Source organism: Dermacentor albipictus, chromosome 10 (assembly GCF_038994185.2).
Source record: "Dermacentor albipictus isolate Rhodes 1998 colony chromosome 10, USDA_Dalb.pri_finalv2, whole genome shotgun sequence".
NCBI classification, from domain to species: domain Eukaryota; kingdom Metazoa; phylum Arthropoda; class Arachnida; order Ixodida; family Ixodidae; genus Dermacentor; species Dermacentor albipictus.
This window is the reverse complement of record NC_091830.1, coordinates 45091787-45106482: the sequence shown is the minus strand read 5'-3', so window position 1 is coordinate 45106482 and position 14696 is coordinate 45091787. Positions and strand designations below refer to the sequence as shown.

Here is a 14696-nt window from a genome sequence, read left to right as displayed (position 1 = left end):
GAGTGGTGCCACTGCAAGGTACATACCTTGGGTCTGATTCCACTAAGCACGGAAGCAATTTTCAAGGATCTTTTTTTTGTCAGTGAAGAGCAGCACATAGGCAGTGGCATAGACACGGTTACCCAAGCTGGCATTAGGAGTTCACTGAACAGCGGCACATAACCAAAGCCTCGTACACAGTCACCCATGTCAGTGTCAAAGAGGTTCACTGAAGAGCAGCACATACCCAGCGACCCAAGTTGACGGGAAAACATTAACACAAACAGAGACACACAGACGTGCTGTGAAGTGCATCAAGTACCCTAAGAATGCTAATCACAATAATAGTGCAAATGTGCAATGACTATTACGCTGCCTGGCAGCACCTACCCCATCTTCTTGATGGCTGTACAATGTGGTAACTCCAGGGCTCTGATCCATGTTGGTAAGCCTTGGCATCCCACACACCTGCGGAGCTGCATGAAGAAAGACGTTAGTTTCTTTATCTAATCACGAGGAAATTGGTGTGATTCCCGCTACGGGTAGGGGTAAACCTTTGTCCACTCTAATGACCAAGGCAGAAAGAATAGGAATGAAAACAATCTTTGCAATAAAGGGCCCCCCTTTTGAAACAGTCATAAGCAAGATATTCCCATTATATTGCGTTAGTTCAACCTAATAGCGGGCTTAGAAGAATTATGAGCTCAAAATGCACATCAGTAAAACACTAAATGGCTTTACATAGATTACGTAAATAGCACGACAACATGGCAGCAGTTGCAGCCACCCGCTTCGAGCAGAATTGGGGGTTTCTGTTGTATGATCCACTTCATTCGTAGAAAATGAGTGTGTAAAATGGCTTTCGCTTCAACAACAAAGCATTATGGATTACTTCGCAGTTTTCCAGATAGCTTCACATTTAGAATGCTTGAAGGCCTAACATGAGAAACTTCTGGGATGGCAGCGGCACATTGGCGTGGTTGAGAGCTAGGTGCGATGGCTGGCTTGCACTGATTTTGCCACCTATCAGCAGGCATGGCAAATATGTACAGGAAGCTATCGTTAGCGACACGACAAATACAATCCAGTCCTGGTCCTCAATGCACTGCTTCATACGTTTTTTGCATGCACATGCAATGTTTGGCAAACAGATAAAATAAGTTATGTGCCCCATGTATGCAAAATTTTAAAACATAATGGAATGACATCCTTGGGATGTAAACAATAATATGCTAAACTAAAACCCACTTCTCGTAAAAGTTTGCTTGCAAAACGGTAACACTGTGCTTCCCGTAACCTTGCTATTACACTGTTAAACGAAAGCTATCTATTAGCAGGAAATGTGATGCCTATGAAAGACAGCTGTTGACATCTACAAATAAAATACCAACAACCAAGGAAAGGCACCGTATTTATTCAATTCTAATGCTTACCCAACCCTTGGATTGAAGTAACGTATACATTTAGTATTGAATTTTTGTATATATTTCATAGAGCATGCAAATGTTTACGCATATGCATACTATTAAAATTAAGCTTCACAAAGCGACATGTTTCTAGCATTCCTTATAGTGTTGCATGGGTAGCCAATCGAATTGCTCGGCCCGGTGGCATCACTGACCCACGGTACGTAGCATGGGAAGGAGCAGCTGAATACTCAGGGGAGAGGCGCCACCGCAATCAGTAGTGATCCACATTTTTATAAATATTGCGATAAATTACACGCCTTCACACAGAGCGCTTATATCTGTCTCTCAATGATCAGAAGGACCTACGCTACTGACTGTTGTACACAAGTCCCACACAGGTCACAGCTTTCTTGTAACAGTTACACTAGAAGATTTCATGCATTTTTACAACCATGAGAGGATGGACAAGTTTACTGCAGCCTAGTGCCTTCATGATGCAAAAGTGCTCATGGGAGAGGTGGACAGGTTTGCTTGTGGCTCACTCCACTGCCTGAAAGCAGATTGAGATATTTAGGGAGAGCTACATCGACATCTACACAGATTACAATACAGCTATTCTTTCTAAGAAGCTTCAAAAGTGACGTGTTTGCAGACACCACCACAGTGAATGAGAAAAAACCTACAGCTCTCACTGCGAGCACAGATTTTCTTTCAAGTTAAATGGAACAGCACTGCTGCACAATTGCTGTGCTCACTAATGATAAAACCAGCATTTGGAATGTGATGCGTAATGCAGACGAAATGCAACAATGCAGATGACATAATGAGCTAAGGTTCACCTAGGCTATCCTTAAAATATTTGTTGTTGTTGTCTCGCTTACCTTCCGACTCATCCGGAGCCTTTACGGATGGCACGGCCAACCATTTAAGCTTGGTTTTCGCCGGATCCATGTAATCCGAATCCGTGAAGTGCGCCGAGCAGACTCGGTAACGATGTATTGTATCCTTGGGCAACCCTATCAGCTGTGGCCTTTCAGCGTACCTTAGGAAAGCTTCCATCCTGCAGGAACAGTGAATGAAAATGAAAAGTACCAATGAGATAAAGTGAAGGGACCGCTCAGGAGTGAGCTTGTTTTGTTGTCTTTCTTGGCACAGTGCAATTTGCAGTACTTCTACCTTAAGCCTCTTAAATTCTTTTTTAAATAATGGTGAGGGAACCGAATGTAAAGCTGTATGACTCAAGTGCTTTATACTAACTGCTTTTTTATCAAAAAGTATTATAGCACCACCTTGCTCTTCTCAAATCAGCTTTATTATACTAATATTCACTGGTAGCTCACTGCACAACAGCTACATATGGCTGTACACACACTAAGCACAAACAAAAGCCAGGACAAAAACTGCACGCTCACCTGTTGTCTTTAGGAACACGGAATAATTTGCGTGGGCTTGTATTGGTGCACCAGCGGACAATGCACGATCCGTCATACAGCTTTCGAAAATCAGTAGGGCTAGTGGAGCAATCCACAAATGTGCCGTCACATTGCTGCAAATATAGAGGGTGGTACACTTAGAAGGAAAGGAGAATCTCGTAGACGTAATGAATAGAAATGTTGCCCAAGCATCTGTAGAAAATTTCACTAGAAGCTTCATGCCTGCATGAACGTCTGCTCAGTCCAATGCTTTCAGAGATCTAGCTCTTGGCATCTAATCGTGCTATTAAAGGGTCCCTAAACCACCTCCGATGTCTTTTCAACATTTCAAGTAAGCATGCGCCTCGAATCCAGAATGTTGTCACAGTCAACGATGCCAAATGTGGCAGCACTACGCGATGTGGGCGCGACACCCAAAAAATATTAATAAAACGATCCCATGCTCCTTTCCGGATTATCCCCAGTGCTCGTCGTGACGTCACCAGGATGCATCTAGTGATGTCACCAGGAGCAGATGCTGTCTATTGGTCGAACAAGAACCTACGACTTCCAGTTAATCTGTTAGTAGGTGCACATGCTCCCTGCTCTTTCTCATCATGTTGCTCACTTGCAAATAGGTAACTACGGCCTGCAACGCAAGTGCCAAATCGCTAGCGCTCCAACACAGTCATGCTTAGTGGTCTAATTAGCTGCGAGAACAGAGTGCGACAGTGTTTTGAGAAGGTTAGAAGGCATCCGTGTGTGGTGCTTGGCTGCAAAAGCCCCAACTGGAAACAATGAAACGACGCGACACCAGCAGCCTCGTGATGATGCCCTGCACAATGCCTGGCCGCAACACACGTGTGCGCAACACAGGGTCCATAGCGGCATGCTTTGCAGGAGCATGGACTGGCACGGCAGCAACAGCGGGTGGTCGAGAAGCGTGGAGTCACTCTAGAGAGAAGCGGACAGCGTTTTGAAAAGCGCGTTGGCGGTGACGTATGTCACGTGACATTTGGAGGAGCACTCGGGGAAGAGGAGTGACCAGCTGTATAAACGGAGCGTAGCGAAGGAAGGAGCGAAACGAGCGAGGGTCACATTTCGATCTGCAAACGCGTGTAACTCCATTATTAGGGCACCGTTTCGAAACATTCTTGAGTCTACATGTTCGCTACAGACTTGTGAACAACTGCAACACCACAGATAAATTTCGACCTCCGGGTGGTTTAGGGGCCCTAAAAAAAAAAGATGCTATCTCGTTTGGGACATAACAGTAGACTATAAAAAGTGGCTTGAAAAACAATTGTGTTAACTAGCAGTATTCAAAACTTAAGAGGTCACTGAAAACGTGCAATGACCACTAAGCTGCCTGGCAGCACTTACCCCATCTTCTTGATGGCTGTACAATGTGGCAACTCCAGGGCTCTGATCCATGTTGATAAGTCTTGGCATTTCGCATGCATCTGGAGCTGTACGAAGAAAGACGTTTGTTTCTTGATCTAGTCATGAGGAAATTGGTGGGATTCCTGCTATGGGTAAGGGTAAAGCTTGGTGAAAGCTAATGACCAAGGCAGGATGAATAGGAAATGAAGACAATCTTTATAACAAAGGGCCCCATTTCTTTTAAACAATCTTGAAGAAGAAATCACTATTAGACTGCTTTAGTTCAGCCTAATAGTGGGCTTAGGGGAATTATGAGCTCAAAATATGCATATACAAAATGCCAAATGATCTATAACATTTAGCGTATGGGAATTATGAGCTCAAAATATGCATACGCAAAATGCTAAATGACTGATAGCATTTAGTGTAGGCATGCTATTTTAAGACATTTAATGTAATCTGCTTTACATGGTTTACATAACGTAAAGCTATTCCAAACTTTTCTATATTCCGATTCTGCAATCAGCCCACCGCGATGGCTCAAAAACTTTCTTGGACCACCCCCACTTCACCTGTCTGTCACGCGACGTCATGAAAACCACGATAGCTCCCCATCTGATATGACATGTACACACTGATTATGCATAATTTGACCGAACAAAACAAAAATTGTCATTTCTGATTCGACGCCTTTTTGCCATTAGCTCTCGGCTATTGGTCAAAAGTTTTTAGGCTGCACCCACTTCACCTGCCTCTCACACAACGTCACAAAACCACAAAAACTTACCGCGTCAAAGTGACGCATATGCGTTAGAGATGCATTAATATGCCGAACAAAACTTGATTTTCTTCTGAATAGACGCAGGCTGCTCTGTTCTGAAAGGAATAAAAGATGGCTGCTGCTGATCACTCCGGCACTGGCTACTCGGCCCTGCTGGAGAGCATTGGTTTATTTGTGTGCAATAAAACTTCTTGCATGGCTGTGTAACGTTTTTGAGAACTTTCGGCACGTTTACGACCTTGTTCTGCCAACTATTCTTTGCTGAGGATCTATTTTAGCGTCATTCTTAAGCTTCCAGTGCATGCCACTGTGATTGTCGCAAACCACCGCAAGCTAAGTAAGAGAAAGCGGACCAAACACAGACGCCGGCACCACTCTCTTCCTCCAGTTATCAATATTCAGTGCAGTGGCTCGGCCCCGTTGAATCCCTCTCCACTTGAGCATGCTCCTCGCCTCTTGTGAGCCAATTAGATAAGACAATATTCATTTTTCAAGAAAACAAAAGTGACCTCCTATGAACGAGGGGAGCATTTGATTGGTTTGTTGAGACAACCCTGCAGGTGACCGCCTGATGCTTGCATCGGCGGTTACGCAAATTTGACGTCAGGAGATTGGAATAAAAACATATTGGAATAGTTTTACGTTATACGGCCCTAGCATGGCAACATGGCAGCAGTTGCGGCCACCCGCTCCGAGCTGAATTGGGGCTTTCTGTTACACAATTTACTACATTCGTAACAAAAGAGTGTGCAAAATGGCTTTTACTTAGTCTCAGGCCGTTTGAACAACAAAGCATTATGGATAACTTCACAGTTTTCTAGGTAGCTTCTCATTTAAAACGCTTCGAGGGCTAACAAGAGAAAATTGTGGGACGGTAGCAGCACATAGTTGAGTTTGAAAGCTAGGCGCGATGGCTGGCTTGTACAGATTTTGCTGCCGATCAGTAGACATAAAAATTATGTAGGAAGCTACGGTTAGCAATACAACAAATACAATGTGCTCCTGGTCTTCTCTGCGCTGCTTCTCGCATTTTTTGCACACACACGCAATGCTTGGCGAATAGATATCAATAAGTAATGCGCACCATGTATGCAGAACTTTAAAGCATAATTGAATAGCATCCTTGGGAGATAATCAATGCTATCAAGCTAAACTACTAAAGAACACTATCTACAAAAGTTTACTTGCCGAAATTGTAACATTGTACTCCCTATAACCTCGCTATTCCACTATTAAACTAAACACTGTCTATTAGCAGCAGATGTGATGGCAAGGAAAGACAGCTGTTGACATTAGCAATAAAAGCACCAACAACCAAGCAAAGGCACCATATTTGCTCAATTCTAATGTGCAAGCAACCCTTGGTTTAGAGGAAAATATATATTTAGTGTTGCATTTATGAATTAACTCTATAGGGCATGCAAATTTTTTATACATAGGTATATTATTATTAAAATTAAGCGAGCCAAAGCATTCCCATTGGTCTTGCCTGGGTAGCCAATAGAATTGCTCGCCCGAGTGACATTACTCACACATGCTAAGTAGTGTGGGAAGGAGCAGCTGAAACCTCAGGGGAGTGGCGCTTGTGCCATCAGTAGTGATCCACATATTTAAAATATTGCAATAAATTAGACGCTCTCCCACAAAGCACTTAAATCTGTCTCCTAATGATCAGAAGAACTCACCCCACTGACTGTTGTACACAATTGTCAAAATCATTTCAGGGTAGCTTTAGACTAGGGCCCATGCTGGGTTATGTTGTAAATGTCGACTGCTAAGGTCCTACGCAGGTCACTGCTTTCTTGTACGAGTCACAATAGAACATTTCATGCATTTTTACAACCATGAGAAGATGAATAAGTTAAGTGCAGCCTAGTGCCTTCATGATGCAAAAGTGCTCATGGGGGAGGTGGACAGGTTTGCTTGTGGCTCACTCCACTGCCTGAAAGCAGATTGAAATATTTAGAAAAAGCTATATTCACGTCTGCACACGTTGCAAGCATTACAGCTATTCTTTCTATGAAGCTGTGAAGCGTTCACGGTCAACACACAGTGCATGACAAAAACCCCATAGCTTTTATTGCAAGCACACATTTACTTTGCAGCACTGCTGCACGATAGCTGTGCTCACTAATGTTAAAACCAGCATTTGGAATGTGGTGTATAATGCAGATGAAATGCAACAATTCACATGACATAATCAAGCAATGAGTACTGTCAGCTAAGGTGCACCTAGCATATTCATAAAAGCTTTATTCTTGTTGTCTCACTTACCTTTCGACTCCTCTGGAGCCTTTACGGATGGCACAGCCAACCACTTAAGTTTGGTTTTCGCCGGGTCCTTGTAGTCCGATTCCGTGAAGTGTGCCGAGCAGACTCGGTAAAAATGTACCACTTCTTTGGGCAACCCGAACAGCTGTGGCCTTTCAGCGTACTTTAGGAAAGCTTCCATCCTGCAGGAACAGTGAGTGAAAATGAAAAGTACCAATGAGATAAAGTGAAGGGATCGCAAAAGAATGTGCTCGTTTTGTTGTCTTTCTTGGCACAGTACAATTTGCAGTACTTCTACCTTAAGTCTCATAAATATGTTTTTAAATAATGGTGAGAGAAGCGAAGGTAAAGCTATACATCTCAAGAGCTTTATATTCGCTGCTTTTTGATAAAAAAGTATTATAGCACCACCTTGATCTTCTCAAATCAGATTTATTATACTCATATTCACTGATAGCTCACTGTAAAACAGCTACACATGGTTGCACACACACTAAGCACAAACAAAAGGCAAGACAAAAACTGCATGCTCACCTGCTGTCTTTAGGAACACGGAATAATCTTTCTGGGCTTGCATTGGTGCACCAGCGCACAATGCATGGTCCATAATACGGCAATCGAAAAGCGGCAGGACTAGTGGAGCAACCCACTCTTGTGCCATCACGTTGCTGCAAATGTAGAGGATAGTACACTTAGAGGGAGAGGAGAATCTCGTAGACAAAATGAATAGAAACGTTGCCCAAGCAGCTGTATAAATTTTGCTAAAAGTTTCACGCCTGCATGAACCTCCATTCAATCCAATGCTTTGAGCTATGAACCTCGCGTAACTCCTGCAGCAGTCATACGAAATACGGTCTTCTCGTTGTTTGTCACAGTTTGCCTTCTTTTGTCCTAGCATAATTGTTCGTAAAAGCAGGGTCGTATGGGGTGCATGATGCGGTCAGGAATGCATGGTATGGCATGCAGCATCAGCTCCCGCAGCCGCAGAGCCGTCACTCCAGTCATTTCTGGCAGGCAATATCTGGGAAAGGCGAAACTAAACTGCTTGCACTTTGCTGTCTGCCGAGTCAGATTGAAAAGCAGCAGGTGACAGCTACCGCAGGACATTGGCATTAGTTAGAAAGTCACAACAATTACAACAGCAAGTTCCGTACAAAATATAATTACTGCGGCACCAAGACGATGGTAAGGTGAATGATTGAACACAGTGGAAACAATACTACCCTCCTTCTGACTTGCATCCACATACACTATTACTTCGGTCAGTTTCTTGCGACAGAAGTTGGTCGATCAATCGGAGTGCAATGGAGTGCTTTCCAATGCATTGGTATGAAAACTAGCTACATGCTGGCAGCAATTATCACAACAGCAGCTGGTGCCACATAGTCAACGATGGTTAACGTGCAAGGCAAAGACAGCGCAAGGATGGCCTTGGTAAGAGCCACTCCACCGGTTCAGGTCATGTCAGGTCCGACCTGACCCGATCCTCTCCATCAGACCTGGCCACAGAAGGCTCGCTCAACCCGTTTCCCAGAGCAGTTTCTGATCTGTGAAGCTTTCTACAGAACAACTATTTTACATACTACAATGACAACATGCAGATGCAAATTTACGTCAAATGACATATTTTTGTACCTTTGGGCGGCCAGTATGTGGCGTACTATGTTTTGGTTGAGAGCAAGTGAGGCACTGTAGCCACTGGTCAGTCCGTTCGTTTGGTGGATAAGTTCAGGCCTCAGACACCTTTCATGTAATAAATACGTTATATTTTGCAATAATGTAGGAGATATAATTTTACATCAAATTAGATGACATGTACCTATACTCTTCCTTTACATGTCAAGCACCATTTCTTGGTCATGGGTGCAAGCAATGAGATAAGTCTATCAAGCCTTCATAGCATTGCCCTAATTGTTAAATTCCAGGGTCTTATGTGCCAAACCCACAATATCATTATGAGGCACGCCTTAGTGGGAGACTATGGAATAATTTTGACTACCTGGGGTGGTTAAAATTGCACCTATACTACCATACAATCCCGAGAGAAGTCCCACCCTCGAAAGGTCACCCAACCCCCGACTATGCTTTCGGCTTAAGGAAACTGAAAGTTATCACCACACTGATGAAAGTTAGCCCACCTCATATTTTCACTCAATTTTAGGTGGGCTAGCTCTCAGGAATTTACGGTAATCAAAACTGCACCAAACTTGAACCTAAATGTAAGTACACGAGCATATAGCATTGCCTGCTATGTATGAAACAGAGTACAGATGTTTTGCGGCGAATTCTAGTCAGAAATGGGCTTCACATCATTCGAGGCTATTGTGCACAGAATGTTGCACAAAAACAGAATTTTGTGCCAAGCTGTTCTTCAAGTTTCACCAGACATTAGTTAACCTCAATGCCAACACTCTGAGCCACTGAACTGCTTTTGCATTCTTTCAGCCATCATCACGCACACTGTCACCCTGCTTTCCACCCATGGGTGGTAAGCACAGGTTGCCAGCACAGTAGGGTGCTGGCATCAGTGTGACTGCCAGAGCCAGTCACATCTTCTACAACAGTGGAAAGTACTAATGACTTGTTTCTCTTCATAAGGGTCATTACCTTAAAGCAATCCCCTGGAACACCTTTTCTGGAACCTGATGAACATGCTGAAACGAGTGTAATGCTTTTCAAAGACAAACTTTGAAAGGCATAACTTTTAAAAGGACCTAGTGCAAATGGAGCTATAATGAGTGCAATGAAAAGGAAGAGTGTCATTTACTCAAAAGTAGCACAAAAATTTGGAGAACACTTAAGCTTTGCCCTTAGAGTGGAATGCGATAGCATTCAAAGATCCCTGAGTGCTTCTCACACTTCCTGGCAACTGCGGCTTATCTAACCGCAAAGTTTACCGGAAAACGCTGGCGCTGAATGCTATGCCGAAAAGCAAGCTTTCTGACAGAAACGTGGCCTCTTGCGTGGGCTGCGATGCAGCGGATGCAAGAGTCATCTTGAGGTGTTGCAAGGAACAGGGCGCATCACTCCTTAGCCTCCAAGATTCGTGTGCGCCGGCGCACGCAAATCGCGGATACCATGGCCAGTCTATGAATGGTATAAACGCTGAAAAAGCAATCTGTTTGAGTTTTTACGTAACAGAATTATGTTTTCTTGTATATTCAATTACATTCCGACGCTGTCATGTATGTAGGCTGTGTGTAAGTCATACCTTACGATTTTTCTTATGTATATTATTTTGAGAAATTCAATTAGTTCAGTAACTTCTTTGCACTACACGGAGGGTCTGAGTTGATGGGTATGTGTGGTTGCATTTGCATGGTTTGGAATGATTTTTGCTGAAATGCCGGATTTTCTGCAACACGGTGCCCTTAACGCTATCGTGTTAAAATTGCAAAGGAAACCCACATGGGCTTCACAGAAAGAAATCTTTACTATTCAAGAAAAGTGAGCCTTGGTCGGGAAATCAAACTCGAGACCAAGGCAGTAACTCTACCATTTGACCAAAACTCGGAGGCTAGCATATCATGCACCAAGCCCAAATTAACATGAAACACAGGGACACTAAATATGGCAATCAGTTCTGGGGAAGTCCACGAGGTGCAGAGTCACGAAAGGGAAAATTTTCCATCCACCCAAGAAAGCACAAAATTAGAACTGGTTCCTATACAGGTTTCTCTAGGTTTCCTAGCAGTGAAAAACATTATAAAATTTAAAAAATCTAAAAGTGAAGCCATGGCAGGCACACATTGTTTTTCGTGGCTCTACTTCTTAGTTGCATTTGTACTTCTGAGGCTACAAATTGGTAATGCATCATACAGTAAGTCGTCCTGTTACTCTGGTCCCCTCTTGCCGCCACTTTTCGACGTTCCGCATAATGACCGACCCGATCTGATGCCTTTCTCAAACTTGCCGGCCTGTAAACTTAACCTGCCCGTACTTGACGCACTTGCTTGCGTCGGCTCAGCAATTTCTGCACGTTGGTGCTCCTACACATCTGTCCTAACCGTCACTGCTCGCCGGGCCTGTGTGGTTTGGTGCCTTCTGCTCACAGGCGATATTTCGCCTAACCTTGGCCCTTGACAACCTTTTTGCGTCTGCTGTGGGAAACGAGTGCGGGATGACCAGGCTGCGCTGTGCTACGATTTGTGTGACAGGTTATTTCACCGCAATTGTGTACACATGACCGTACGCCAGTATGGTCATTTAGGCGCCTGCACTGACTCATGGTTCCGCCTGCTCGCTGCCGCCAAGTGGAGCCGCCACCACCACATTGTTCGATAACACTCCTCCCCAGCCAAAACTAGGCACCAATGAGATAATGCTTTCTGGTATAATAACTGCAGGATCATATAGAACAAAACTCTCGACCTTCAAGCGCTTGCTTCCTCGCTCCCACCCTGCACCACTATCTTGCTATGCAAGACATGGCTTGATGCGACTGTGGCAGACAGCGAGCTCTTACCACTCGAGGAATGCACCGTGTTCCAAAAGGACAGACGTGGCAGAGGCAGCGAAGTTCTGATGGTGATCCCGTCCTACTTCCGTGTCAACAGGCACCTCAACCTGGAGCACACCGATCTTGAAGCACTGTTTATGGAGTTCTTCCTTCCTCGTGGATCAATCCTTGTCGGATGTGTCTACTGTCCGCCAATGTCGCATGAGGAAGTCGATCGCCTGCTCAACTTGTCGCTGGAGGCGGCAACACCCCAACACACTCGTATTTGGCAACGTTAATACCCACATTGACTGGAGTACCCACATAGACCCCGTTGCCCACGACAGCACCGATGACCTTCTGCTCGAGACTACTACATCTGCTGGCCTCTCTCAAACTTGCTACCAGCCCATATACAATACCCATGCTGGTGCTGCCATCTTTCTGGACTTGGTTTTCACTTCTGACATCACACGTGTGCTGTCTGTCGATGTATCCGTAGGGCTTCATGGAAGCGACTACCTTGCCATGGAATTGTGCTGTGCTGTTTCATTGCCTCACACTGGGCACCATGCCCGCAAAATATGAAAATTTAATCAACTTTGGCCATCTCACTCATCTAACCCACTTGGCTCCATGGACCATGACCACCATGGTATCGGACTGGCTGTCCAATTACAAACTGTGGTGTGCCTTTGTGCTGGCAATCCAAAAGGAGTGCATCCCATATTCCTCGTGCTCATCCAAACAGAAGTGTCCACCATGGACTACAATTGACATTATCAAAGCTGCTCGCATCAAACGCTCACTGTTAAGGAAGGCACGCCTTTCCCAATGCCCTGCCACTCTGCAACAGGCAAAGGAGCACCAGCGCGAACTTATGCTTCTTACCACTTCTGCACTTTTAACACTTATGCTTCTTACCGGCAGTACATCCAGCAAATTTCAGATAGGGCGAAGTCCGACCCAAAAGCCTTCTGGTGCTTTGTTGGCCAACTACGTTCTTCATCTCAACGACCCAGCTTTTTTCTTCGTGTACGACCTGCCCAGACACTACACCAGATCGCGGGTGCTCTTGCGGATTATTTCACCTCCACCAATGGATGGCCAACGCCTACCTATGCATTCTTTCTGTCACGCCCCACCCTACCCACTGCCCGTCCTGCCTACTACAGAGCACCCAGCCTCATCTGCGTCCTGTCATCCAGAACTCTCTACGGTGCACTTCACAACTGATTCTCTACTAATGCCCTGAGGAGTGGCTCCAGGCAATAGTCACACCCTTGCATAAGGGTAATGGAAGGCCGGTTGACCATCCAAACACTGTCGCCCAATGTCAAACATGTCTATTGTCTGCCACACATTTGAGCACATATTCAACAGCCAGCTCCTGAACTTCTTTGAAGGGTCCCACTCTGTAGCCGACAGTAAACACGGTTTATGGCCGCAGTTGCGAAATGGCTCTAGCAACCATCACGCACTTCTTAACCCCTTGACTTCCGCGCCCTCCGCGGCCGTTCCTGCCTGGTACTCCGCGCCGAAATTTTTTCGCCAGTAGACCGCGTGCGGCGCTGTATAAAAATCGCGATAAATACCGCTAAACACGTGGGACAGCAACAAACCTTGATTTATTGGGTGCGCAATTTCTCAGTGCACCAATACACTCAAAATGACTTCCGTGTGTGAAATGCCTTGAAACACACAGGCATGTGAAGAGCAACTTCGCACTTTTTGCAATCCCATCTGCTCTCAGACTTTTTCCCTTGCACTTTGCAGATGCAGCACAGCCTGTATGGATTTTGCTTCACCTTGTTTGGTGGTATCTGGCGAGGGAAATGGGCCCACTTGGATACCTGCAGCCGCAACACCTCAAAATGCACTGTTACCCGGTTTCCCTCCAGCAAGTCGCACACAGTCCCCGTGTATAAGGTCAACGATTCTCTGCTAACTCTCGCTGAACACGTCACCATCCTGGGCGTCGCACTGTCACATAACCTCGACTATTCAGTCCATGTTGCTGGTGTCGTCACCAAGGCTCGGTGAACCGCTGGCTTTATCTCTCGGATCACGAAACAGTTCAAGCCTGCGGTCCCTCTTTTGGAATACTGTTGTGCCATCTGGGCTCCCCGTCAACCTCACCTCATTAACTGCCTTGAGGGCATGCAACCCCGCACATCACGGACTATATGTGCTCAAATCACTTGGCTGGCGACCTCTTGAAGAATGACATAGGACATTTAGGGTTTGTATGCTGTGCAAACTCCTTGATGGTTCCCTTGGTAACAACCTTCTGTCTACTGCAGTGCGCGTCAGCAAGAGGTCGGGGCAACCCCAGCCATTTCACGGAAGGACTGTCCGGCATCGCGAGTCCTTGCTTCCTGCATCCTGACAGTTTTCATAAAAAAGCGCTAAAGATGAAGGAACACATACGACAGCACTGGCGTATCTGTTCCTTCAACTTCGTCTTTAGCACTTTTTTAAGAAAACTGTCAAGGTAAACCAACTCACTTAAATCAAGGTATTGTTCCTGCATCCATTAGGGACTTCTTGTCCTTTCCTGTCTCTTTGTGACATCCCTTGCCCAGGTCACCTATGGCATCCCGGGAACTTTCCAGGCATTTCGTACACGGTATCTCTCAAGGGCAGATATAACAGTGTGTGAACTATCTCGCCTCATCACGATTCCTCCCTTCTTTCCACTCCCTTCATGACATCATCGCAATCCTCCTCATCTCTGCCCATTCTCACTCGTCTCACTCTGCCCCCATATTCATCATCTGACCTCACCTACAAGGTGGTTGGCTAGCGGGCACTCACGCGTAAGGAATTTTACCTTCCCAACTAGCCTGACATGCCACCATGTACGTTCACATTTCTTGGTGCAAATGAAATTACTATTACATTCATCCTTGTCTCCTGATTGAAACCAGAACCAATGCCTTTCCAGGGCAGTTGCGCGACTGTCTGAGCTAACCAGGAGGCCATGCCGGCATGTTTATGTTCATCATCTCATTCGTTCCTCT

General features: G+C 45.2%; 1 protein-coding gene across 1 annotated transcript in view; it reads right to left on the bottom strand.

Annotated features, from left to right (window-relative positions):
- Nucleotides 1–14696, bottom strand: part of LOC139050760 (uncharacterized) — a 39803-nt gene that overhangs the window by 23382 nt on the left and 1725 nt on the right. Inside the window, exons 2-7 of the mRNA XM_070527473.1 lie at nt 7770–7903; nt 7239–7417; nt 4184–4269; nt 2801–2934; nt 2270–2448; nt 370–455 (exon numbers count right to left, since the gene is read on the bottom strand). Of these exons, the coding sequence (XP_070383574.1) occupies nt 370–455; nt 2270–2448; nt 2801–2934; nt 4184–4269; nt 7239–7417; nt 7770–7903 (798 nt within the window). The remainder of the gene's footprint in view (nt 1–369; nt 456–2269; nt 2449–2800; nt 2935–4183; nt 4270–7238; nt 7418–7769; nt 7904–14696) is intronic.